Consider the following 26,291-nt stretch of genomic DNA (forward strand, 5'->3'; position numbering starts at 1 on the left):
TAAATGTTATGATTACCTTGGCATGGTCCATAAAATCTTCCCAAATTGAGCTACTTTGTTGGGTTGATATTTGTATTCCTGTAGCACCCAGATACTTGCAGAAGCATTTTGCCCCATTCATGCTACCAGCTAAGAAGGGACCATGGAAGGCCATAGCCATGCCAGCCACGTGTGGGTGGATGGGGCAGGATTTTAGCATTCGTAGACCATACAAGGCAGCTCCTGTGAGCACAGCAAAGGGGGAGCAGTTTGCAGAGTGTCTACAAAAATGGATGTTGGCACAAGCGTAATGTTGTATAGAACAATAGTGATTTTGTACTGAGTTTCCAAAAGGACTTGATCACATGAGCCCCTGGCCCCATCACTGCAGGCTCTGAACACCACATCAACTTTATCTTCCTCCCAGCATGGGGCACTCACCCCGCTCCTCTCTTTCTGCTCTCGAGAGCTGCAGGGAGAAACCCCACTGCAGAGCAGGCAAGGGCAGTGTCTCTGGGAGGAATTAATCCCAGCAGCTGAAGGAAACATGCTTCCCTGGGAGTTCCTTCACCATCCAAACCACTGTCCACCTTCAGAGGGATTACAGACAACCAGGAAGGTCTGGTCCATGTCTTAAAAAAAACACACATAAGAAAAGCTAAATCAGGTGGTGGAAGACTGTAGGAAACCACATTCTTCTTGTTGTTCTTTTCCCCTCTATATTGACCTTTGAAAATGAGACCACTTTAAACCTGAACTGGTGGCAGCCCTTGGGCGGGATCTGACTCACAGTGTTCCAGGCGGCAAGGCTGACCTCTTGCCATGGAATTTCACCTAGTAATTCCTATGGCAGAAAGAAATCCTCTGAGTGGGTTGTCTGGCTTCAGAAGTAAATTTAAGTGCCTGTGGCTTGACAAATAAACATTCTGAAAACGTTTAATGACTCACAACCTTGCCTAAGAATAGCTGAACTTTGCAAGACTGAAATACATAGCGGAGAATACGGCCTCTGACACTGCTCAAGCGTGGAGCTGAAGGACGCTGTGGGAGAAGGGGAGGGAGGGGCTGTGGCTGCACCGTGGCTGCATTCCTGCCATCCCCTCCCAGCTCCTGGCAAGCGGCATCTCGGAGGCTTCTTCAACCATCGTGTCCAATAGCCACCTCTTCCACAAATGCACCTAATCTGCTTTTAAACAATTAATCATGTTTCATTTATACACACAGCAAAGTACTCCTCTCTTACCCTGTTTGTTTGAAAGCCCTGTTATTCTATTGGATTAAAGAGGGGGGTCACAGAAGTTTTATGCATATACATGTTACGCTTCTGAGCACCTAACATTTCGTAGAAGAGAGACTCTGTCTGGAAGTTATCGAGCAAGTAAAACCTCAGTGACTGAAAAGGGGAACCGATTTTGATTCAGTTTGCTCAAAAGTGGTTTTTTTTGGTAGTTGTTGCTTGCTTTTCTGGGTCATGCTTGCAGAAGTGCATGCTGTGAACTGCCACTGCTTTCCTTCTTACCCCCCCCGCACACTTCTTAATGCTTTAATCTAACCCCAGGGAAAACAGAACAAAACACAAGTTCAGCTGAATGTCTGAAACCACAATAGCTTCCTGTAGGTGCCCAAAGTTTCTGCTGCAAAAGCCTTGTCTTTAGGGCTCAGGGATGGTCATGGCTTTGGGTGTGAGCCTAAGGGATGGGTAAAGGTTAAGCTGCACTGTCCCAGGAGCTGTGCCTTGAGGTGAAAACCCAAGAGGTGCAAATTGCAGTGTTGGTGGGACCACAGGAGCCTGAAGACTCTGCTCTGATTTACAGCATTTCCCTCTCAGAGTTGAAAGGTGTTTGGGCTCCTGTCGAAGGAAGGGGGAATCGCAGTGGGCCTCATTCATCCCCAGTGGATGCTGAGTTCATAGCCCAGATGGAGGCCATGGAGCTGCCCCAGCATTGCTGGGGCTGCTGCTCTCCCATGTCCTAGAAGAGCAGGGGTTTGCCTCTATGTCTCAAGACAACTGAAATCAAAAGCTTAACCCAAAGTAAAATACCTAAAGCAGGTATTATTGCAGGTCACTAAACTACTGCTTTCTACCTGTCCCCAGAGCCTAAAACAGAACTGTCATTACAGTGACTTGCTGGGGAGATGAGGAGCATGTAAATCACACGGGGTAAGGCACATGAGGAGGCTCAAAACCTAGAACTCTGATTGCATTTTCTTTACATCTTCCACGTGATCACATTAAGGGACCGACGTAAACCGGACCGGGCTGAACGGCTGAGCTGGGGAACAGCTGGTGCAAATACAGGACAAGTTCTGCAGCCACGGCCGTCCCTGCAGATTTCCCCTTCCCACCGCCCTTGATCTGCATCTGTGCAAACAGGATGGGCTAGAAAAGTATAAATAAAGCATTCAAAAGAAGGACGCGAGCACAATACCGCAGTCACAAGAAAACAGAAAAAAAGACCAAAAAAAAAAAAAGTGCATTTCTGGCCTCCCACGACAGCCGCTCCTTTCGGCTCCCGCTGCCGCCCCGCAGCCCATCCCCGCTGCCCCGGGAGGGCGCCCCGCCCCGCCCCGCCCCGCCCCGCCCCCGGGCACCGCCCGCCGGAGGCAGCGGGGCCGCCGGCAGCGCCCGCCGCGCTCCGCCGCTCCCAGGTACGGCCGCGCCGCGCAGGGGGGGCCCGGCCCGCGCCGGGGGAGCCCGGGAGGGGGCCGGCCGGCGGCGGGGGGCCGCGGATCCCAGCAGCCGGGGGGGGCCCGGGGGACTGACCCCCCCCGGGGGCTGCTCCGGAGGGGCGCCCCAGGGAGGTGCCGCGGGTGCTCCGGGGGTGCGCTGGTGGATGCTGTGGGGGCGCCTCCAAGGGTGGCTCCGGGCCGTGCTGGAGGATGCTCAGGGGGATGCTTTGAAAGTGCACAGGGGCGCTCCGTAGTGTGCTCCGGGGGTGCTCAGGGGTTCCCGGGAGCACTGTGAAGGGTGCTCCTGGGGGTGCTCCTGGGGTGCTCAGGGGTGCCTGGCCCCTCGAGCGGCTGCCTCGGGGCAGCAACAGTCCTGCACCACCCGGGACGGGAGCTTTTCCAGCGCACCTCTGGTGTGGGACGGAGGCACGGAGCGTGGCTGGGAAGTGGGGAGAGGTCAGGAAGGCTCCGAGCACCGACAGGACCCCCGGATGTCACCGTGTGAGGGCTGGGAAGGGCCCCCAGGCCCCTGGCAATGTGGCGGAAGTCAACAGGATCCCAGAGCAGCCAGAGTTGCATTTAGCCTCAAAGCCCAACTGTAAAACCCTCCCCAGCTGTGAAGATGTGGTTCAGACAAGCCCCAGCCCAGCCTCCCCAGCCGAGCACGGTCGCCGGCGCCTGCCTCCAGCCTCTCTCCGTTTCCTTGCCGGCTTTCCAGCCATCCGGACACAGAAACTCTTGGCGCCGTAAGTAATTTCTGTCTCCAGTGAGGTTCATGCTCTGGTTCCCTGAGCTGCGTGTCCCGTGGGGCTCGGCTGCAGGTCCGGCTGCAGAGCAGGGCCCGGCTGGGCTCGGGGTTTCTGCATCCTCAGGGGGCCGAGAGAGGGGCCGCTCCAGCGGCGCGTTTGGCAGCGAGCAGAGGGACGGGCAGTGCCGCTCCCTCGCAGGCAGCATCGCCTTTCCTCGGCAGCGGCTGCTGCCAGGGCATTTCTGAGCAATCCAGCTCTGCCGGGACCAGGCGTACCCCGTGCAAGCACTTTGTCAGCTCTTGGTGTTCGGCTTGTGATGTCTCGCAGGCCTGAGACAAAAGCATCTTGGGCTCTGACTGTGCTCTGGGAGAAATCAGAGTGAGTGTGAACAGGGAGCTGCCGCACTGGGGTAGACCATCGCCCGAGGTTTGTGTAGAAGAGGGTGGATAGTCCATGAGAAGATAACCCAAATGCAAGTCCAAGTAAGTTCAGGGTGAAGGCAGTTTTGGTCTGGGTGCTCTGGGTATGATGTTCACCCTCCAGAGTTGGAAGCGGGACTGAACTGGACAGGGTTATATCATTTTCCTCACAGCTATGGGATGCGACACCACCGGGAAGGGTTTCCTTTGTCCGGAGGCTAAACCAAAAATTAATTATTTTAGCTGTGTGGCCCACATGAAGGCAGTGAGCACCCAAAAATGCAGCATGTGCAGCGTAAGAACAGCAGCTGCAGTGAAGGGCAGAGGGAAGGGTAAAACATAACAGCAGTTACCTTCATACCTGTTTCACAGTCTTCCAGTGTTTTTGCGTTTGATTTGGGATGGACTAAATGGAAAAAGCTGATCTCTTAAATGATTCCCAAAAGAGTAAATGAGAGGAGGGAGCCCATAACCTTGGGTTTATGATTGATTATTTTTCACTTCAACTGTAGTATTTCAAAAATAAATATATCTGCCAAAATGACAGCTGTTGATGAACAGCAACCTGGCCAGGGAATCTGTGGTTGAGGCAGGATCAGTTAATGGATTCATTAAAATAATCCTGAAACTGAAAGATAAGATGGGGGGCAGCCTGTTGCTGCTGTGGGCGCTGTCGGTCTCTTGGTGTAGTTTCCAAACCACTTGTGAATAGGAAAACCATGGCCATGTTCGATTTCTTTATGCAAAGTCCAGTTCTGGAGAAGGTTTGTGTCCCAGGTGCAGAAATCATCCCCATTGTGCAGTGCTGGGGCTGTCCCATTACCACGGGAGCCATCGAATTCAGTGTCACGGTCTCCCTTTGTTCTCAGCTAACCAAAAACACCCCCCACATACTTATTTCCCACCAAGCAGGAGTGCAGTGTTATTTCCTGTCAAACAGCCTCTCTGTCCTCGGCGTGGGTGGGGTTCGGGAGGGAGAGGTTTGGTCTCCAAACATCCTTCGCATCAGGAACAGTTTTGAGATTCTATGAGATGGCCGGTGTTAGAGGAATACAGGCTCATTCAGAAGCTCGTTGGCGATTCAGGTCCCTCCCCCTGCAGTTTTACAGCCGCCAAATATTCTGAAAGTTGCATTTTTATCACCGAGTGTTATGCATCAAATCTTGGGTCATCTCAAGGAAGCTTTGGGAGTAGCACCAGGGGTGGACGTGGGCCCACTTGTTAGAGAAAAAAATAAATATGTTAAATTACTGTGTTTTTCATTCGGTGCCCCGTATGATGGGGTTACGCGACTCTGCCTTGCTCAAGAGCAGCGAGTGGCAGATTTCAGTTAGTAAAGCCCTGACCCCAGCTCAGGGGCACGACGGAGCCTGTGGCTCAGGGCAGAAATCCCCAACCATGCACATTTGCATGCTGTCAGCGTGAGGGGAGAGCGGTGGGGAGGAACCAGCTGCAGAGAGCTCCTTCTTCAGCCTTATTTATTTTAGACCTCGGTGGAATTCACATTTCCGGAGCTGTGCCTCGGGAAACCTCGAGTCCTGCACATCCCAGGGTTTAAACAGCACATGAAAAAGCAGTTATTGTCATTGTTATGATAATATACTACGAAAGTGGACAATTTGGTGGAGTGAGAAATGTGAAATACAGTGAAAAACCCATGCACACACAGTGGCCTCTGTCTTCCAAATGTGATTATCTTCAACTCATTATAGTAGCCAGTTCCTCTGTCCATCAGGGATGAACGTCAGTCGTGGCACAAGCAAGAAGGCCAAAAACATACCAGCAATGTGCAGCCTGGGCTTGGGCAAAAAACTAGAGGAAAGCCCCCATATCCTAAACACTCCCCATAACCTGTGTGCACAGGAGGAAATGTGAATTCCACTGCCGCACTTCTGTCTTCTACGTGGAAATCACAGGCAGAGGAGGAAGGTGTCACGTCCATCCTCTCTGTTGTCCTGATCAACATGGAGAGTGATTTCAGGTGGCCTGAAAAATAAATGTTCCTGTTTGAAGAGGTTTTTAAACCTGTCGTGACTGCAGTGGTTGCCCAGGGAAGAGAAAAAAACAGGCATGCAGAGAATAGGGCTTTCCTAAAAATGCCTGAAAGTCCCGCTTTATGTGGGAGAGGACCTGTGTTGATGATGGGACCTTTACGAGGGTGAGACAGGACAGACGCTGGATTGCCAGTTGGCTTTCACTATCACAAATGCACTTTTTGGAGATTTCTCAGGCTGGTGGGTTTAGGAAGCCATGTTTGTGTGTCAGGGTGGGTTTCTCCAGTTCCACAAACTCCAGAGTTTCATCCTTCAGGAAGCACCAAGGGGATCGAACATGGCACAACACCCTTCACTGCGCTGCCCCATCCATCTCATGTCTCAGCAAGCAGCCACGCAAGAGCAGGGTGGAAGAGCCTTTCCCAGCAAGCAGGAGCTCCTTTGTTTGATGGTCCCTCTCCACACCCAGCTTGCAAAAACACCCAAAGAATCCTGGTTTTTCTTAGGAAATGGAGACATTTCCAGCCCATCTAGGGCCAAAGCTCAGGCTCTTGAGTGGGATGAGAACAGGAGCCCCAAGGATGCACCAAACCCTGGCCAAACCAAGGACGACTCCATTGTCATAAAGTTGCTACCAGCTTCTTTGACCACATGGAAGTTACTCGGTATCACGAGCGCAAGGCTCAACCTGTCCCAAGGTCAAGGAGATGGAAAACAGCAACTTGAAAGAGACCAGAAGCCAAAGGAGGGCTTTATTGGTGTGTCATCCCCCGTCGTCCCCCCCCTCCCCCAAACTTGTGGGATTGAGATAAAAAGAGAAAATATTAGAAATTAGTCACTTCAGATTTTTGTCTGCCTTCTGACTGTTGAGTGCTTTCAATTCATGGCTTTGAGTGGTTTTTCTGATTGCCTGCCTCTGGGAAAAGACATTTTAGGGACAATGTCACAGTTTTCAAGGCATAGGATAAAATCATGAGAATCAGCCAAAACTTTTATGAGACTATGGCTGGAGTGAGCTGAAGGTCAGTTGGAAAAGAGGTTATCAGAGGGGCTGAATGTGATCATTTTCCTCTCCCAGTGAGCCATAAAAGAGGGTGAGAGTTTGGATATTTGATATCTCCAAGTCTCATCCTGACCTGTCTCTAATGGAAATGCTGGCAGGAAGCTCTTGACATTTATTAAACAGCAATAAGCAGCTTTAATAAAATCAGTATCTGCACAACTTTATTACTGCCATTTGAAAAGATGCCTGAAATGGCTGTTTAAGTACTGCCGGCCGCCGAGGGTTGCATGCTTACCCTGAAAGCAATCGTCGTCTTTATTAAGTGGCACTGGGTTAATTATTCAGATTTCTTGCGAGCCCGCTGCTCTCTCAAACACCAGTGAGGCTCCACACACCTCCAGGATGTTTTCCATGTGAGCACCCCCCGGCTCCAGCCCCATCCAACTCCCTCTGCTCCTTCCTGGACATAATTTTGCAGAGAGGGTGGTGGCTGGCAGAGGATGGGAGGCCAGCCTGAACCTCTCCATTGGTGTAACCACTAGCTGATGGGTTGCAGAGGGAGCTTCTCTCTCTCGAGCACTAACAAACTGCTTCCAGCTCCCAGCTCTTCTCTCAAGAAGCCCCAGGCAGGCAGCAGCTGAGGGAGCTTCAGCCTGGGGTGCAAAAAGCACACTGGGTCTGGCGCTGCAGGGTACCTATTGCCATAAGCCACGTGCCAAAGCTGTCTGCTGGCCCCAGGATGGAGGGTGAATTTTAAGCAGGCATCTGGACTATGCGGCATTTAACTTTCAGAGGGTTTTAAAGATTTATGTCCCTTTTCTCATCATACCTTTTTACCTGCTGCCTCCACCACCTCTGCTCTTCCCATACAGTGACTGGTTTTGCATTCCTAAATCTAGTCCTGCTCTGCTTTCGCACATGCAGTTAGGTAACACCAGTGTGGAGAGAAGCCTGCCCAGCAAGCACAGGGTCAAGCAGTGCATGGCTGGAGGGTCCATGCTGGGCTGGGACGGATCCAGCTTGCCAGTTCACCTTCCTGGATGCTGATGGGTTTATAGCAGTGTGCCTCCTGGGGCTCGGGCATCATCTGGTCTCCCCACTTTAATTTTGGGGCTGCTCAGCTGTCTTCTGCCCCGTGACAGGCAGCCCAGCCCAGCCCACATCTGCTGTGGTCCCAGCTGCCATTTCCGAGGGATGCCATGAGGCACGGGGGTGCTGGCAGCAAGGTTTGCATGATGCTGAATGCACCCAGGAAGGCATCTGATGCGTTCCCGGGATGCTGATCTCTTACAGCAGAAACGCTGTTTGAGCTCACTTTGGAAAACCTCATGACAACTTCTGGCAATGCAAACAAGGAATTTAAACTGCTTTTATTTACTTATTTAATCCCAAAAAGTTTTCAAACTTCTTTTTTCCTCCTGAAAGGAAACTCCTTCCTGTGCCTGTGCCAGCCGGCAGCTGATCACAGCCCGCTGCTGCACAACAGAGATCCCACCAAGTGTGGATGTCCCAGGCAGACTGGAAATGGGTTATTTTTCTTCCTTTGCAGTGAAAATAGAATTGAAAAATCCGTACAACAAATATTCCCTGAGGGGCTATATTTATTCCTGGTATGTCCACTTGCAGTAATAGCTGGCCTGGTGGTTGTGCAATTGAGCAGACCGCCTAGATGGAGCAGGTTTGGGTGTAACCCTTTGGGTACCGAGTGTGAGCTCCATCCATGGGTCTGTGTGGTGGAGGGGAGCAGGGAGTGGCAGGTGAAGCCCAAACTTGCCCTCCTGCAGCGTTTCTGCTTGGGGAGAGGAATGCAGGCAGCCGTCCAGCCCATCGGCCCTGAAAGCATCCAAGAAGGCAGCGGTGGCCATAGCAGGGATGGCCAAGGACCAACAGGATGGCTTTTGAGCCATTCTGTGGCCGCCTGTTTCCTGTCATCCATGCGAGCAGCCTGCAAAGCAAAATCCCCTGACAGCTGTAGTGTGTAAGATAAAGCAGCAGCAGTTTTAGGCCATGACCTCAGTCCTCATGCTTGCAGGATGATCTCAGGTGTGCCCAGGTGAAACCCCTCCCCATCTCCTACCCTGCGCCAGCCCTGTTGGCCAAAGCTATCTGAAGCCAGTTGTAGCTCCATCAAGCACCAGCCCATATTTAATTAATTTGCATGTTTTGACTCCATCCATTGCTAGGTCCTGATTAAAAGCTTATTTAGGGAGATGGAGACTTGAAGACCTTCTTCAGGCCCACAGGGATTACATCTGGGAAGAACTGTAGGTCTTATGTGTATAATTGCGATAAGGAAATGCTCCAATTAAAAGATTCCTGCTAGGTCTTTCCAGGGGGAAAAAAAAACAATTCTTTTAGGCTTACTTTAAAATCAGCGCCATACAAAAATGTGTATATTTTTCTATTGTGCTGCTTTGTCTAGAGAACTTAAGCAACAGAATATGCTCAGAAAAGATGCACAAGCATAACAAAACCAGAAGAATTTGGCAGAAAATAAACCAACATGCTCTTAAGTTTGTTTTCAACCCCAAGCACAGTAATTGCCTGTGAAAGCAGAAAGCTGTCAACATGGAGTCCAGGCCCTGTGCGGTGTGGGATGCTGGAGCCGCGTGGGAAAGGCAGCATTTAACCGGCTGCTGAAGTGGGGGGGGGTGTGTGTGTTATTTTTCATTCCTCGGGTAAGAAGTAACCCATCTGTGCCTTGGGGAGCGCTAGCAAGGACAGACTGCTGCTGTTTCTGTACACGCCCAGGCTATTTTACTTCCTGCAAAGGCAAAACTTTTCTGCTTTCCTTCAAACTTAATCTGTTGAAGTTACATTTAGTAGTTGCATGAGCGCAGTGAGCCTGCAGGAGTGCTGGCAGTTCTGTTCTGCAGGCAGAGAGTAATGAAATGGTTTTTTTCCGGCTAACATGAGCATTTTGGTTGTGCTGCTTGTTAAGTGATGGGAAAGGTGCTGGCGCTGTTCCATGATGCAAGTCCCTGGTGAAAGCCCCTGACAGAGCCTCCAGGTCCCAGTAGCATGCCTCTGCTTTTCAGGATTTTCTTTCCCAGCCCTGGAAGAAGTTCACAGCCCAGCTGCAGGGATCCAGGCAGTGTCTGAACCCCTCTGCCTTTGCAAACGTGAAGTTGTTGCAAGTTCCAAGCAGAGGCTAGGGTTTTTTTTCCCTGTTGCCAGCCTGGGGGTGCAGCAATCCAGGATGCCCGACAGGAACACCAGCACAGGTGCTTGGGATCGACGCTCTGCCTGTCACTGAGCCACATGCCATGAATACCCTGCCCAGAATCACACCGTGTCTGCTCTGCAAGCTGCCCCTGCCTCACCTGCCTGCAGTTTGAAGTTTGCATTGATAACCCCTCTGCGAAAGGCTGGAGCATTTTATTTGGAGAGTCCCACTGGCACACCCAGGAGTCTGGCAGCTGCTCATCCCTCCTCGCAGTGGCTAGGACACAGCACAGTGGGTCAGCCATCCTCTGCCTTTGCCGTGGTTATGTGCGGCTGCGTTCCTGCCATCACCCCGTCCTGTTCAGCGTCTCCTGGGGACAGCGGATGGATGGGAGAGATGTGAGGGGCCGCAGCTGCAGCGAGAAGGGTAAAGGGCTGAGGGCTGTGTCTGCTCTGCATGTGGGAATGGGGCTTCAGCAGGATTAATTATGGATGTTGAGACCTTCTGCGGCTTCTACTAAAGATACCGCCTTTTAGTCGCGGCAGCCACTTGCATTTCCTTGGGAGAGGCACTCAGCAGAATAACTAATGCGTTGAGCCTCGGAGGGTGCAGCATGCAGAGGGCGAGCTCTGGCTGCAGCCTGCAGCATCAGGTATAATAAGAACCATATCATTAATAGCTGACTGTCTTTTCAGTAATCTTTCCTGATAAGGGAGGCAGCCTGGTGACAGCCGAAGCAGCGCTTAGTGTTTTGTGTTTTATGGAAAAGTTATCTGTGGTATGGAAAGTAACTCATTTTATACAGCAGGTTTGAACTGTCCTCGGAAAGGTCATACAAGAGCGATGGGCTACTTTATTAGAAAATTAATCCCTCTTTTGTGCTTTTTGTTTTAAACTTGTATTTGCTTTCTGAGCAAGGTCACTGCTCAGCTGACCAACTTTTTAACAACTGGAAAGGGCATGTTTGCTGCCCTGAACCCTTCGCTGCTGGCTCTAGGCATGGGAAAAGATGCCTTGGAGGGAGGCAAGTGCCTCTGCTCCTCTATGGGTTTGTAGGTGGGAACATGAGAAAGTAACATGACAAGATGCTTTTCTAACGATAGTTTTTCCTTTCACCACAAAGTGCTAAAGCCATTGCTGCAGTGCAGGAGAACAGACAGGCAGAGCTCAAAAAAATGTTGTCTTATAGCTAATGAGACTGTGCTAACGTGCTGCTCAGCAGGGATGAATTATCTTCTTATTTATAGGCACAGAGTTAAATGTTTCCAATTTAAAATAACTAGCAAAATGCTCTCGGAGAATGAAATTCATATATATTTGTCTTTGTGGTTCAGTTAATTTGTTCTTTAAATCTTCTGGGGTGTAATGCTGCTCTCCTTTCTGCTGGCTGGGCTGGATGGGGGAGCAGGCGGGCGCTTATGTTGCCTGGCAAGTGGGACAGAGTAAAAGAGAGGTTAAATGTGACTGTAAAGAGCCAGTGTTTGAGACAGGGCTATTTAAAAAGACAGTACATTGTCCCTGCAAATGGACTGCCCCAGGGAATAAAACCAGTTTGCTCTCTGCTTTTGTCTTCTCATATATATATATTTGCCTTCTTGATTTCCATTTCTGTATATATTTATTATTGCCTTGAGAAAAGCAATGTAATTTCATTCAAGGTGAAAATCAGCAATGCTGTGCATGTGACAATGTCAGCTGCCTGGAGGGGGAAATAAGTATTCTTCAATTCTATGCCATAGGGAAAAACTCAACAAATACAAAACCCAACAGAGGGTCAGCGTAACAGGTTTTAGCAGGATGAATACCCACCTAAAACTGTGTCCTGCCCCAAACTGTGGGCCAGACCCTGGGCATATGGGTACACTTCTTCCAGTAGATCACTTCATTTTTGTCTCATTTTCATTAGGGACAGGCATTGGAGAGCACCTGTGAGGTCCAAGGAGCCATGGTTTTGGCTCAAAGCCATCTGCCCCATGCCTGAGCTGCACCGGGGTGGGGGACAGAACATCAGCAAACTGGTAGGGTACATTCAGCATCCTTTTACAAGGCAATTTTGAAGTAGGCTGGTCAAAAGAAAAAAGTCATAGTATCAGTTTGGGCTACAGAGTTGGGACCCAACTAGCTCATAAATGAACCAATTGGATGTAATTATTTAGGTATTAAAAAGCATCCTATTCACTGGCTCCATCCCTCTGAATAAATAACCTAGAAGAGTGCAGTGTAGCTGGTCAGACAGTAGCTGGGATCTGTAAGTGCTCTGTAATTGACTGTAAGTGGTAATTTTAAAAAGTCCCCATTTGATAGAGGTTAGTGTTCTTTTTGGCACGTGCTGTTTATTGGCCGTTATAGAAGAAGAGCAGTTAACTGGAGAGCATGTCAGGAAGCCCCTGGCCAAGGTGTTTCAGAAGCTTGCATGGCATTGGGCGGGCATCGGCGTTGCCATCTGGCCACACGAGCACTGAGGAGATACCAACCTTGGAGGAGCTTTTGAGAGTTTTGGTGTTCTCCTTGAGTTGGGACCCTTCCAACTTTCCATCAGGGCTATACATTGACAATAAACATGCTTACCTGAATGACAGAGCTAATAGTTTCTTTAAATGGTTTGGATCTTTCAAAGTATCTGTACTGTGATAACAACACAACAGTATTTGGCTTTGTTTTCCTGCTGGTCTTTGTTGTAGTTAAACCATGACATGTCAGCGCTTCTAGAAGAGATAACAGCAGCACCTCTATACTCCATATATCCTAATCTGTACTGCATATCCAGTTATCTTGCCAGATAAGCTGCTGTGGGACCATCTCTGACCAGGAACCAAATTAGATACTTGAAGTCATATCCTAAATAAGCAACTTACTTTCCAAGAAACACCCACTTTTTCCCCCATAGCAGGAACTAAAAGACAGACCACCTCACTCTGGCCAATGTTGCCCTTCTCATACAAGTCAGGAAGCCACCTACAGTGATGTCCAACTGCCTTAACCTCCTTCTCCCTTGCTAGCCACCTCTGTGTGTCTTCCTAAAGGGCATGGAGCCTTAATCTCCTCTCATGCTCCAGGAGGGTCTTGCCTGTGTCTACATGATGGGAAAGAGCTGGAGGGCAATACAGACACAGCTGGATGTGAAGTTCACAGTGCAGGCTGTGGTAGATCTCCACCTGAAGATCTCCCCTGATATTAAAGCGATTTGTCTGTATTTTAGTGGAATTTGTGAAGGTTTTTTATAACATGCACTGAAATAATGGGTTTTGTTTGAACAAGATATAACACAAATTTTGAATCTTTGGTTGTTATGCATTAAACCCAGTCATTTCTGTGTATAGTTTATATCCCTTGCTGTTTTTCAGAGTCAATGAAGAGCCGTTGTGCCATCTATCTCAAGCCCAGTTGAAATTATCCTAAATGTCTGTCTTTTCTCATTTGCAGTCAAAACCATCTGTAATGCAGGGCATGTTTTATAAGAACCAACTGCCTGGGATGTGTCTATGAACCATGAGTTGTGACCACTGGAAAAGGAGCTATTGATTTAAGCAGCTTGCAAGTGCTTAGCAGACACAGTCAGGCTGCAGAATATGGGAAATAAGAGGGGGGTAGCCTGTGAGGAGGTGTAAAGCTTTAAGGAGAGATTAAGTTCAGATGATTGAGCCTTTTTTAAAATTAAAATATATCTTTTTTTTTTTTCAAGGGTGAAGCGACTCATCTGCTCTAGCTTGTCAGAAGATGTTTAACTGACAGCCCAATTAGACAACACCATGGAGAAGACAGATGGTATGGAGGCTGCAGGGTGTTTGTTTGCTCATTTGTTTCTTGAAAAAAAACCCAACCAAGCCCTGAAGTAATTTCCTTACCAGAAATACTGCAAATAACCTGTTTTCTATAGAAATGTGTTAGGGCCAGGAGGAGAAAAATGCATTGTTCATGTATTATGCAGACTTCCTAAACCGCAGCTCTCAGTTCAGCACGTTTGTCCTCCTGTCCTTTGCAGGCAGGACAGATCTCCTCTGCTTCCACTGCCTGGGCTTTGCTCTTGTGCCATATTACCCTGTGTGATGTTTTCCCTCTGTCATTCCTCTGACTTTCAAGTGCTGCTTCCCATCAGAAAGCCAGCTGCATCTTGGTGATGCTCTGTGATGAGTGGTTCTGAAAGCCATGCCAAATTCTGCTGGTCCCCATGCAGCTGCTGCACCAGGATGGAGAGAGAGGGAGCAGCCATGAAACCTGGTTTCTCCTGGTGGAGCTGCTCCTCCTCATCCTCACAGAGCATGGCTTGTTAGCTGAGAGGTGCAAAGCAGCCCAAACCATGGTGATTTCAGGGACTTGCAGCATAAAGGAAAATAAGTAATGATAAAGGGGTTTAAGTATTTAGACCCTCAAGGCCGAAATTTGGGGACTGTGAATTTTTGCAGGCTGAATCTGACTGTATTAAGTTGCATTAAAAAAGGAGCCTTGGGCTGCGCTGCTGGAGCTGTGCCATTTGCCTGCAACATCTGGGTGGGCAAACACTGTCACGCATTTCTTGGCGATTTTCCTCAATTAAAAACTGTAGTTGGTGGTGTGCAGCCAGTCACCTTGGGAGGCACGTGTTTCGCATGGATGCAGCTGTGTAAAGCTGGCGCTGTCTGGGTCTGACCTCTGCTCGGTGCTGTATTCATCATTTTCAAGGAATAATTTGTGACCTGGTGTTTGCTGATGAAACGATGCAATGATTTTCCTGCTTGGTGTGCATGGCACTACTTACACCACTGAAAAGTTAAAACCAAGAGCCTTGAAAAATGTAATTGTCACAGATTTGTTCCACCTTAGTTTTTTGAGCTGGATTTACTATACATCAGGCAGCTTCTTATACTCACACAGACATGTAGCCCTGCCTGCAAATCCTGCTCTCTGCTTAATTGCCAATTAAAGCCATGATTTCAGCAAATTTACAGCTTCCTCAGTGCAACTATTACCTGATTCGCTTCCGGAAAACCGGATTGGACCTTGGCACATGCTGCTGCGTTTTTACCACAAGCCTCCATGATAATGAACTTGAGCCCCTGCCTGCCTGAAACTGAGATGAAAAAAAAGCAGCAACATTTTTCCCCTGCTCTAAGCATAGTTTTTGTTAATTTTTTTTTGTTGTCTTCAAAATTCAGTCATCTCTTTTTTGTTTTTGGGTTGTTTCAGCAAACGGCCAGCTACCCAAACCAGACGGGGAGAGGGAGCAGCCCCGCAGCCTCCCCTACTCCGTGGAGACACCATATGGCTTTCACTTGGACCTGGACTTCCTTAAGTACGTGGACGACATTGAGAAAGGGAACACCATCAGAAGGGTTCACATCCATCGGAAAGCCAAGCAGCCGAAATTCAGCACCCTGCCCCGAAACTTCAGCCTGCCTGAAAACGGCTCCCATGGATGCACGTCTGCTCCCAGCAAGAGCTGGACAGCAACCTGCTCCTTCCCCCAGCGAAAGGCATCCCTCGGGATGGAAGAGATGCCCTGTTCCCTCCTGCCCAGTGAGCTGACCCTTCCCATGGCTGATGAGCCGAGTTACCGGAGAAAAGCCCTTTTGGCGGAGACGCGGCGGCAGGTGGAGCTGGGGCGGCAGGAGGGTGAGCTCCGTGGGCGGCCGCAGCTACTGCGAGCCTCCAGCATGCCCGCTGCACTGCCACCCGGCCAGGCCCTGCCGGGGGACGGGAGGGTGCCCTCACCCCTCTGGCCACCTCCGCAGCTCTGCCATGACCAGAACAGCTCTGAAAGCACATTTCATCCCACGTCATGTTCACCTGGCTCTGACGGCATCATGTTAAATCTCCCCCGGAAGATGGTCTTGGAGCAAGATGCCTCCATGGGGCAGAAGGAGCATCTGGGTGGAGGCAGCCCAGGGCTGGTGCAGGTGCAGCCCCCATGGCAGAGCCAGCATCCTGCAGCACCACAGCTGCAGGTTGTGATGGAGAGCGGAGGCGAGGAGGGCAATGCTGCTGACGCTGGCACCCTCCAGCTTGCAGAGGAGAACATGAACCCTGGGGAAGGGGAGTTAAGTGTAAGTGCAATTTCTCCAAACGTGCTGAAGAAAGCTGAGGAGGGGAGTGTCCAGGCTATAAAGAATAAGGAAAGCTGTGGTCCTCAGCCTTGTGATGCAGGAGAGCCTGTCGGGGTCGCCGCACTGAAGCAGCAGATTGCTGCTCTGGAGGAGCAGCTGAGCAAGAAGAAAGAAGAGCTTGAGCAGATCAGGGCAGTGCTGGAGCAGCAGGATCATGAGATCAAGGAGAAGGAGAAATGCATTAAGTTACTAGCTAGCTCCAAAGCTCAGCTGGAAGAGAAGCTGTGCCGGGAAAACACCAAAAAGGCCAAGCCACCATCCAGGCAGAGTGGGGGGGCTTTGCAGTGCTATGATGCAGCAGTGAACACTGACCTCTCGCAGGTAACTGGGGCCAAGCAAGCCCATGATAAAGGCATCAATGTAAATATCCTAGTCTCCACCAAATCCATAGGATGCAGCATCCGCAGAGCAGACAACATGAACACACAGGCAACGGAGCGGGGTGCTTGGAGAGATCAGGGACTGGCAGACACTTGTACTGGTGTCAGTGGAGAGGGACCTGGACTTTTGGGTGAAGCTGACATTGAGGCTGACCTTCACGCACCATGTTTCACCCAGTTGAAGATTGATGAGCAACTCAGCGATGACAATCAAAATCACAGGAATAACTGTGATACCCAGAGTCTCTCTGCTCACACAGTGACTGCAGAAAGCTGTCGAAGAACAAGAATTGGCTCAAACAGAGAAAAGAAGTCAGGCTTTGGTGAAGATAAACCTCGAGATGGGCTCGAAGAGGAAGGTCCACCTGACCACAAGGAGCTCCCTGCTGTTGACCCCATCGGCCAATACGTAAAAAAAATCCAGGAGCTTTTGCAGGAGCAGTGGCTGTGTTTGGAGCATGGCTACCCTGAGTTAGCAAGCGCTATTAAACAGCCGGCTTCCAAGCTCAGCTCCATTCAGAACCAAATAGTTAATTCCTTAAACTCATTGCTCTCTGCCTACTCTACGCAAGGGCCCACAGATAAGGAGAATTCGAACACACACTATCAACAGTTGGGTAAATAATATTGGCGTGGGTTTCAATGTGTCCAGGCCAAATCTCTTCCCATTTATTCAAGTGTTGAGCGGGGTAATGCAGTGGAGCTTGGTGGAATAAATAGTATCAGTCAGATCAGAAAGAGCGCCCCCCACATATATGAGAAATGCAAATCTCTGTACCTCATAAGCTATATGATCTTAAATTAAAAAAGCAAAGGAAACCATGTAGAAGCTGGTAAAGCTGTGCCTCAGTTATATGCAGGATCAGCTTCCAAAAGTGGCCATACTTGTGGCTATTCCTTCAAATAACCATTTTTCTTGATTTGACTGAACATCTCAATTTGCTAGGATATGGGACTCATGCTCATCTGGGTTAAATCAGCATGAAGTTCATCAGAACCAAAACCAATTCAAGGTAACTAAGCAACTCACAGCCGTTCATCTAAAATAATTTTAGCTTATATGAAGATAAGAATCCCAAACTGAAGACTGCCTGTTCTCTGGTGGCAGGAGTTGCAAATAGCTAAGTGGCCTGTTATTTATAAGCAATACATGTGAGACTATTCAAACTCCACTAGAAAGACTCATTCATGTAGTATTACAGAAGATTTATATAGATTTCCAGTACATTAGTATTGAAAAAAAAATAAAAAGGAAAACATTAGTACAAAAGTAAAACATACTTATATTCATAGGACACGTATATAATGCCCAGTCACTTCTTTTATATTCCTAGTCACTTGGAGATGTTTGAGACCTGTATTTTAAAGGTGGCAGGGCAGGTTCACATTGTGGCCAGGTGCATAAGTAGTTTTGCAAGACATAAAAAGCATCACCTAAGATGAACTAAGATGCTTATGGTTTTGATTTGTAGTTTGTTTCTAGAGGTTGGGATCATCATTGATAATTATGGCACATCTGCTTAATTAATCTATTATTTTGTATTTTGCTAGAAATCTCTCCAACCACAAGTCTTAAATCTATCATGAAAAAGAAAGGTTATGGTTTCCATGCAGGAGGCAATGGGACCAAAAAGAATCTTCAGTTTGTTGGGGTAAATGGTGGGTAAGCATCCATTCAGAAGATAAAACTGCATTTTAACACGTGATGTCCTCTGTATCGCTGAAGAAGTTCTTTTTTTCCCCCCTCTTTTCCCCTCCAAACCTCTTGATTAAAAGGCCATTTGAAATGGAGCCTCTTTCTCCCTTCTTTAATCCAGCAATGATAACCTGTAAGTAACCCTGTAGAAAAGATGTTGGTGTTTTCAGCTCAGCAAGGGACATCCTGGGGACTGACACTTTCTGCACACCATCTTTTGGGGCTTCATCCAAAACCCCACTGGGTCCATGGGAAGATTCCCACTAACTTTGGTGGGTTTTGGAGGCGGTTAGCGTTGCCTGTGTGGGATCACTGCCACTAACCTTTCTCCATGCTCCAGTGATAGCCAACAGATGTTGGTTCAGGGACTGAGGGAAGACTATTTCAGTAAACAAGGCATTATCTCGGGGAGGAGGAGATTCATATTTTAAGTTGTGCTCCAACACCCAGTTCCCTGTGTATCCAATATCTAACACACTTTGGCCTTTGAGCTAACTAGATACAACATGTGCTGTAGATGCACCTCTGAGAGCAGCACTGGTACATCTTCTATTGAGGAGTGTGCTGGCATGAAGAGGGCAGGATGCATTTCACTTTCTTTTCACTGTGCAAACAGCTATGTGTGCAAGTTTGGATGCTGGTTTCTGCTGACATACTCTTCTCTGACTTCCCAGCTCGATGGCTACTGCTGTTGGGTTCATTGGGTATTACTCTTATTGTGTAGAGCTTCTTCTACTAACAGTCACTGAAATGGGTACAACTTGTAGCAAGTAGAGGACTCTTGACTAGTTTGAGAAAAGTTTTGGGATCCCTCAGAGTGAAATGTTCTGTCTCATGGAAGACATTATTGTTATTAATACTTTTGGACATGGTGGATTCAGGTCCATGCTGGATCTGGCGCCGCAAACACAGTTTTTCTCTAGCAGTCCTCAAGGTTGCCGACATGCCACCTGTCCCACATTGCCACAGGGTCCATGTTTCTCACGGCTCCCCATCAGTGTGCTGGGAGCTCCCAGCAGGGAGGCGGCATGCAGCCTTTGCCTGGCCATGCTGGGGCTTGTGCAATGGACGTCCCTCCAAACCAACTGAGTAGTCCCTGAAGTAACCTTGCCTACCGCTAATTAACTGCTTCTATCGCGTGCCTTCTGGCTTAAAGAAGACAAAAAACCCCACCCCAAACTAACCCCAAATTTGGCTGTGGCTCTATGGCTCTAACCTTTTAACTTACGTATCACTCTGGGCTTCATCCAAGGCCCATTGGAGTCAGTGGGTGTCTTCAATGAGTCTTGGTCAGGCCCTGTGGTTGCAGACAGGAAGGAGAGAATAACATGTGGTGTCCCCAAATAGCTATGAAACGACTTCAAGCGAAGACAGCCCATCAGACGAGGACACAGAGAGTGAGATGGGGAGAAGAGCTGATGATTTGGAGCCCGCACAGGCAAAAGCTAGTAGTGAAGGTGAGGGGGCTCCTTTGGGGACCTCCTCGCAGGAGAGCCGTGAGGACGACGACCTGCAGGAGCCATCAGCAGAAGCAGTGCCTTGCATTCAGCACCAGGCTGACAGGTAACCAGAAAAACAGACAGCAATCATGCTTTCCAGCATGTTTCTGCAGCCACAGGACGAATGGCACTGCATTCAGCCGTTCCTAGAGGGCTGGGGTCAGTGCTTCATCTGCTCGGTGGAAATGCAGCTACTGACCTCTGTAGCCAGGGGAAAATGCTTTAAAGAGCTAAATCTTTTTTTTAGTTACTACAGAATCTAATGGGGATTGATTCCACACTTGATTGTGGAAAAGGCAGAGTGAGTATATTTAGTTTGAATTACCTCATTTCTCCCCTCTCAAGTAAGGTTTCTAAGTAAAATTCTTTGCAGATTCAGGAAAAAGATTCCCCCCTCCCCCTTCAAGGCTTCTTGTAACAGATGAAGTTGACCATACAGCTCTGGGACTCTGGACTTAGACACCTATTTAAGTGCTTAACTTTCTACCTAAAAATTTGTGTCAAGTCAATGGGACAATTATGTCCATAAAACTAAGCACTTGAATAAGTTGAATGTATTCTGACCTAAACTGCATGGTCTCCTTCCTGCTTCAATATCTCCTGCAAGTTATGTCTCATGTTGGATTTACAAAAGTATTTTCCCTTTAGATGCAAACCGTCTGAAGACTTCCTTGCCGACTGCCAGCTACTCAGCAAGCACCTCTCAGAAATCAGGACCACAAGTGACAAGCATCTGGTACAGATAATTTTCAATCCCATTTCAGATGCATTTCCCACCCTCTGGTTACATTTAATGGATAAGATTATCCTGACAGCATGTTGCAGGCTGTGCCTTACCATGCCATGGACATGTAGCTTTGTGAGGAGAGGGGGCACAAGATGACCTCTGAGTCAGTTTTAGACTAGCCAAAAAGAAAGGAAAAGGGGGGAAAAAAAAAAGATTATGGCTTTCTCTGCTTACTCATTCAAGTTACCACAGGAAATTCCTTTCCTCCTTAAGTTATAGCAGTAATCCCCAAACCACAAGCTAAATACCGGCTGGGCGATGCCAGAGCACAGGATGAAGTGGTGTGGGGTGAGGAGCCAGGGCAGCAACTGTTTTGCAGGATGACTACCCCAGGAGTAATGGTGAGACCTTGGTGTTTTCAGCGGCATGTCCTGAGCACTGTCTGCCAGGAGTGGTTCCGGGTGTCAAGCCGCAAGTCTTCCAGCCCAGAGGTGGTTGCAGCATATCTCAAGGCACTGGGGTCCATCCAGCCCCAGCTCTTGGCAATGGTGGTGAACCTGGCTGACAGGAATGGCAACACAGCCCTTCACTACAGTGTTTCTCACTCCAACTTCCCAATTGCAAAGCTCCTGCTAGACACAGGTAGGAACAGCTACGGCTTTTGTTGGAGATGGGTGTCGAAGTTACTTTATGTTGCACTTGCCAATGGGGCATGGTCCCATAGGGGATGACCATGGCCAGCAGAGCCAGGTAACAGGGATCCATCAACAGTCCCAGACATGGCAAACAGTGAATGAGGTCCAGGGTCCTCCCAGGGAGTTGTCAGGAGCAAAAGGAGTTGGACAGAGGTGGGGCTGGGGATCAACTACAACCTGCATGCAAGAGAGCTATCCAGTAGACAAGCATGGGGCCAAGGTCCACCCAGGAGACAAATGTGGGGCCCAAGGTCCACCCAGGAGACATGGTTGATCTGAAGACCAGCATCCTCCTCCATAGCTTGGCCCTGGTCCCATGGGTGTGGGCAGGGGTCCCAGCTGAGGCCCCTCAAGGACATTAAGGCTCATTAGTACCCTCAGGACCCTGACACATCTTGAGGGCTTTGCAATCTGACTTTGGAGAGGGCTCAGTGTCCCCATGGCCAAGGGGAGTGTGTCTTGGCCCTGGTCCAGGTGGGATGGGGTGGCTCCCCCAGCTTCTTGTAGCAGCAAATGCCACATCATGGCTTGGAGCTGGAGGATCAGACCCCTGAGAGTGTAACAAACCCCACAGCACTGCAGAAAAATTCCATTTTAAACTATTGAACATTCAGCTCAAGTTACAAAGAAAGAAAAATCTCAGCTGAGCTTGTATGGGGGAAAAAACGCACGTGCGCTCAGGAAGAATAAAGGCACTTTGGCCTTTTCTCATGGGCCAGAAAATCTGTTAAATGTTAGGGAAATGGCAGATTATCATACCCATCTATAACCCGATTGTTGCCACAGACGCACAGGGAGCCGTGGCGGTTTGTCCCCTCCTGCTTCTGAGTACCCGGGGCGGCGGGGTCTCCGGGGCTAGGCTGGATGTGAGCCCCAGCCTGTCAGACATGGCTCGTTCTTCATGGTGGAGTTGGAAATAGGCTCTTTGAGGTGAAAAGTGAGTGAAACTGGGCCAGGATGGATTTACACAGCCCACTGGGTGACATTTGTCTTTCTGCTGCTCCCTTGCTGCAGGAGTTGAAGCAAACAGGCCACAGCTCCACAACTGGCATGTGCCCAAGGCATTAACTATCGCCCCCCCCCTTTTTTTTTTTTGGTTATGGTCTTTGAAGTTAATTGAGTTGACCTCAGCAATTGTAATTAACTGTAGCAATGTGTAGCACCAAATATCCTTTACTGCTGTGTTCACAAGATTACATATTTAACACAGATATATCTCAATCCTTTATCATTATGGAAACTCCTGTTTCTGGGAACATAAGATGCTGTGTATTTTATAATTCCCTCTTTCCTCCCTGTTTGCTTGTCTCTCTCCGTCTGATTCATCATGGGGCTGAATCCTGCTCCTGTATGGTGCATCACCCACCAGGCCTGTGCCGCCTGGACCTGCAGAACCGCGCTGGCTACACAGCAGTGATGCTCACCCCGCTGGCAGCTGCCGAGACAGGCGAGGACATGGACGTGGTGATGAAGCTGCTGAAGGAGGGGGATGTCAACCTGCGAGCTGCCCAGGTGCGTCCTGATAGTAGTTCTACTGTTTCTTTGCAAACTGAGCATGGCCTCATGTGGGATCATGCCGCAGGCACGAGCGGAAGGCAACCAGCCCACTTATTTGGCAAAGGCATCTGCAAAGTGACTCCTGCTGAGCTTGTAGCCTCCTATTTACAGCCATCATTTATGTGATGCTAATTCAGACTGTGGCATCATCGTGTCCCCATAGAGGTCTTGGGTTGTGGGAGCAGGCGGTATATTATTCAAGTTCCTTACACTGCATGTGCAGTGCCAGGCTGAGACTCAGCGGTAGATGTTGGGTTGGAGTTGCTGTTTCCCAAAAGTTACAAAAGCAAACTCAGCTAAACTGCAGCATTGCCACCCAACAGCTCCCTGTGAAGGGATGTGAGAGCTGGGTAAAACAAAGAGGCAAAAGGAAGGCTAAAAATTTTGCAGAACAATTTTTCTGAGCTAAAAAATTGGAAGTGATGCCAGCAAGGAGTGGTGTGGGGTGGATCCTGGGGTACAGGATCCCCAGGTTTGCTGGTGAGCAGTCGTTTCACAAGTCACAAATTTTTGGTCCTACAAATGGCAGAGTATTCACCCAGCTCTTCTTCCAAACAGCTGTAAAAGTTAGTCTAGACCTAAGTTAAACTACTCAGGAGGGTTAAGGGGGCAGCTGGCAGCTGCTGCAGAGACCCTCACGTGGCGGTGGTGCAAGTGAGCAGATATCTCCTGCAATAGCTGCTGAAGAGCTCCAGTGTTATTTACTAATAATATGAAGTAATATGCATTAATAAGATGAATTGTTACATATGTACTATGCAATATTTATATGCAATATTTTATATATATGCAATAATAACATTCCTTATTATTAATACATATAACAGTCTGAATGAGCAGGACTATAGGAGGCCAGTGGGTAAGGGGTGTTCAGCCTTTCCCTGTGTGGTTGCAGGGAGGCCAGACCGCCCTAATGCTGGGGGTCAGCCACGAGCGGGATGACATGGTGCGAGCCCTCCTCTCCTGCCAGGCCGATGTCAACCTGCAGGATGAGGAGGGGATGACGGCCCTGATGGTGGCCTGCCAGCAGGGCAACACCGACATCGTCAGGCTCCTCTTGGCCCAGCCCACATGCCAGGTCACACTGACAGACAAGGTGAGGCTCTGGCACCGCGCTCGGTCCCATACACCAACTCACATCCACCAGGCAGGGAATGCTCACACGGGATCATGCTTTATGGGCAGCAATTCCTGAGTGGTGTTTTTCAAGTGAAGTACAATTTTGGTCCACTTTCTAATCAAGGGTCCACTTTTAGGAGAGTACCCCTGGTTTTGATGCTTGTGCCATGGATGGGGTGGCTGTGGTGGCATCCTGCATCCCAGCTGTAGCCCTGGCAGTAGCACTGGGGGGAAAAGCCCAACCCAGTCTAAACCTACCAAAAAAAAAGATTAAATCCTTGACATGTGGAAGCAGGAGAGCTTCAGCTCCAAGAAATTAGCAGCAATTAACTCTCCCCTGAGAACAGACACCTCTCTGGGGTGACATGTGGGATGGGGCTGGGCTGGGATTAGCACGGCTGGCTGGTGGCAATCCTCCTCCTGCATGGGCTCACGGCGATGGGGCCACTTAGCTACATTTATAGTTTTGCAACTGTTTTCTAATTAAAATACAATTTTGTCTAACGTGGAATGGCACTGGGACCAGGAGAAGGCACAGGCAGGATACATTTTGTGTGGTTGAGGTTAAGCCCCAAAACACCATGGGGAGGTTGCAGGACTCATTTGAAATGAGGGGGGAAATGCAGGGAAGGAGGTTCGGGGGTAAATAGCTGGATGTGAAGCTGCCTTGTCCAACCGCTTGCTGGAGAGCTGAGAAAAACACATCAGTGGGCAAACTGCAAACAGCCGCTCTTAGCAGTGATGGGGCCAAGAAGTGGTGGTGGTTGAGGATGGAACTGGGTGGTTTATGGGGGTGGCTGGGGCAAGATGCAGGGATTCAGGCAGTAACGTCTTCACCACCTCCCCACAGGGCGGTAACTCGGCCCTGTCACTGGCCCAGCGCGCTGCTCACGAGGACATCGCAGCCCTCCTGCGAGCCCATGCTGAGCAGGGCCCGTCCCTCTCTGCGTGACCAAGTGGGAACAAGAAACCAGGATGGGGAGTGGGAAACAAACAGTCCCTTCTTGTAACAGCCCCGCTGCTCACCTCGGCAGCTGGGGCTATCATCGTGGATTTCCATACATACAGGGGATGAACCCGGTCAATTATCTGCATACATTCCCCATGATGAATTCTCCTTATTAAGCCTGCTTACACCCATCCAATATATGCACATTGCCACAAATTACTCCAAGCTCTCCTATACGCTCCTCCTGGTATAGATTTGGCAGGTGAGCGACCAAAACAAAGGAGAAAAGCACATTAGAAAAGCAATACTTAGCCTTTTGTAACCTTACATTATGGTTGTCCTTTTAATCGACTACTTAACTGTATCTCATTTAACTTGTAACTTTGTGTCCTAATATTTATTATTAGCTCTTCTGTACTAGTGGCAGGCAGTGATTATTCAGTGTATGTAACAGCAAACACAAGCTGGATGGATTATGTAAAGTATAAAATCCTATTTATGTTTGCTTATGTGGGTCTGATATAAGAATTAAAAATTAATGCTCTAGCAAAATATTTGAGTATACCAGACCCAAACACACAGACACTGTTTTGCCTGTATTTGGAATTACCATATGGCGCCTATTTTTTTTCTAATTATGGTTGAGCTAATGGGGAAGCATAGCCCATTGACATGCACCGTGCATCAGCACACGTGTTGCTCAGGCACAGCAGGGAGGATCAGGTTGTCCTGAGCACAGCATGAGAAGATCACAACAGATTCCTGTCCCGGGATGCATTAATGTTGTCCAAGGGTTTCGTCGAGGGGATTTGCTGACAGATGCCTTTTGGGGAAAAGTCTGCTCTCTGCTTTCCCTTGTGCTCAATGTTGAGATGCCCAAGCTACTGCCGTGTAAAGCCATGGCGTGATTTAGCTGCCGGAGTCAGCCAGTGCCAGGGCCTCCCCTGACATGGGGCACACACTGTGGGGGACCCACAGACCAGCATCACCTTAAATAATACATAGGACAGTTTGGTTTTTTTTTTTCTTAAATCCCTCTGCTGCTGACAAAGAGAGGAGGGCTCGGGCCCTACTTTTCCAAACATCTTTACACTGTCATTATGTTGCTACATACTGGGAAATTCCATTTCATGAGGCTGTGCTGCATCTCTGTAGCCTTTGGTGGACCTGGATGCCATCACCAGTTGAGCTGGTGCGTAGTACATGTCCATAAACCCAGATCTACTTGCCATTGCTAAAAGCAAATCTCCCTAGTTAATTACTTTTCTTTTTTTTGTTACTAAGCGCAAGTTAATCTTGGACTACTTTGAGTGCTTGTTCACATCATGAACTGCCTTTTCCCCTTCCCTCTTACTCGCAATATGTGTCAAGGCCATTTCTGAGGCCCAGTCCTTATGCCAGTAATGCTCCCATTACCTTGCCTTGCAGGGAGGGGAAGACTGACCTTGCCACCTTATTTCCACTGAAATTTGCCATCTACTCCATTTCTTTCCTTTCTTCATGGTTTCAGTCATAAACATTCCTCATCGCAAATGTCTATCTGCTTTTTTTTTAAACTCAAAATTCAGTTATCTCCTTTATGTATAAATAAACTTGAGTTAAGCCTTTA

The 26,291-nt window shown here is 48.8% G+C and overlaps 1 protein-coding gene across 6 annotated transcripts; it reads left to right on the forward strand.

Moving 5' to 3' along the window:
- Positions 1-2,530: 2,530 nt before the first annotated feature.
- On the forward strand, positions 2,531-26,291 carry KANK4 (KN motif and ankyrin repeat domains 4). 6 transcript variants are annotated; one of them, XM_064454928.1, is made up of 11 exons: positions 2,545-2,628; positions 3,264-3,395; positions 13,663-13,745; positions 15,144-17,057; positions 17,992-18,103; positions 19,484-19,699; positions 20,284-20,371; positions 20,785-21,004; positions 22,427-22,569; positions 23,510-23,710; positions 24,584-26,291. In XM_064454928.1, exons 3-11 carry the CDS (start codon positions 13,730-13,732, stop codon positions 24,683-24,685), a joined length of 3,012 nt encoding a protein of 1,003 aa, XP_064310998.1. In that variant the 5' UTR covers positions 2,545-2,628; positions 3,264-3,395; positions 13,663-13,729; the 3' UTR covers positions 24,686-26,291. The 6 variants fall into 6 exon arrangements, with proteins under 6 accessions (XP_064310999.1, XP_064310998.1, XP_064311002.1 ...); XM_064454929.1 differs by lacking the exon at positions 3,264-3,395 and having other exon boundaries at positions 2,531-2,628; XM_064454927.1 differs by lacking the exon at positions 2,545-2,628 and having other exon boundaries at positions 2,701-3,395.

This window comes from Phalacrocorax carbo, chromosome 6 (genome assembly GCF_963921805.1).
Source record: "Phalacrocorax carbo chromosome 6, bPhaCar2.1, whole genome shotgun sequence".
In the NCBI taxonomy this organism is placed as follows: domain Eukaryota; kingdom Metazoa; phylum Chordata; class Aves; order Suliformes; family Phalacrocoracidae; genus Phalacrocorax; species Phalacrocorax carbo.

Coding starts and splice junctions, on each gene's coding strand:
- KANK4 (XM_064454929.1), top strand. Junction 17,058..17,991: donor CACACACTATCAACAGTTGG/GTAAATAATATT, acceptor GTATTTTGCTAG/AAATCTCTCCAACCACAAGT. Junction 19,700..20,283: donor ATTCAGCACCAGGCTGACAG/GTAACCAGAAAA, acceptor TTTTCCCTTTAG/ATGCAAACCGTCTGAAGACT.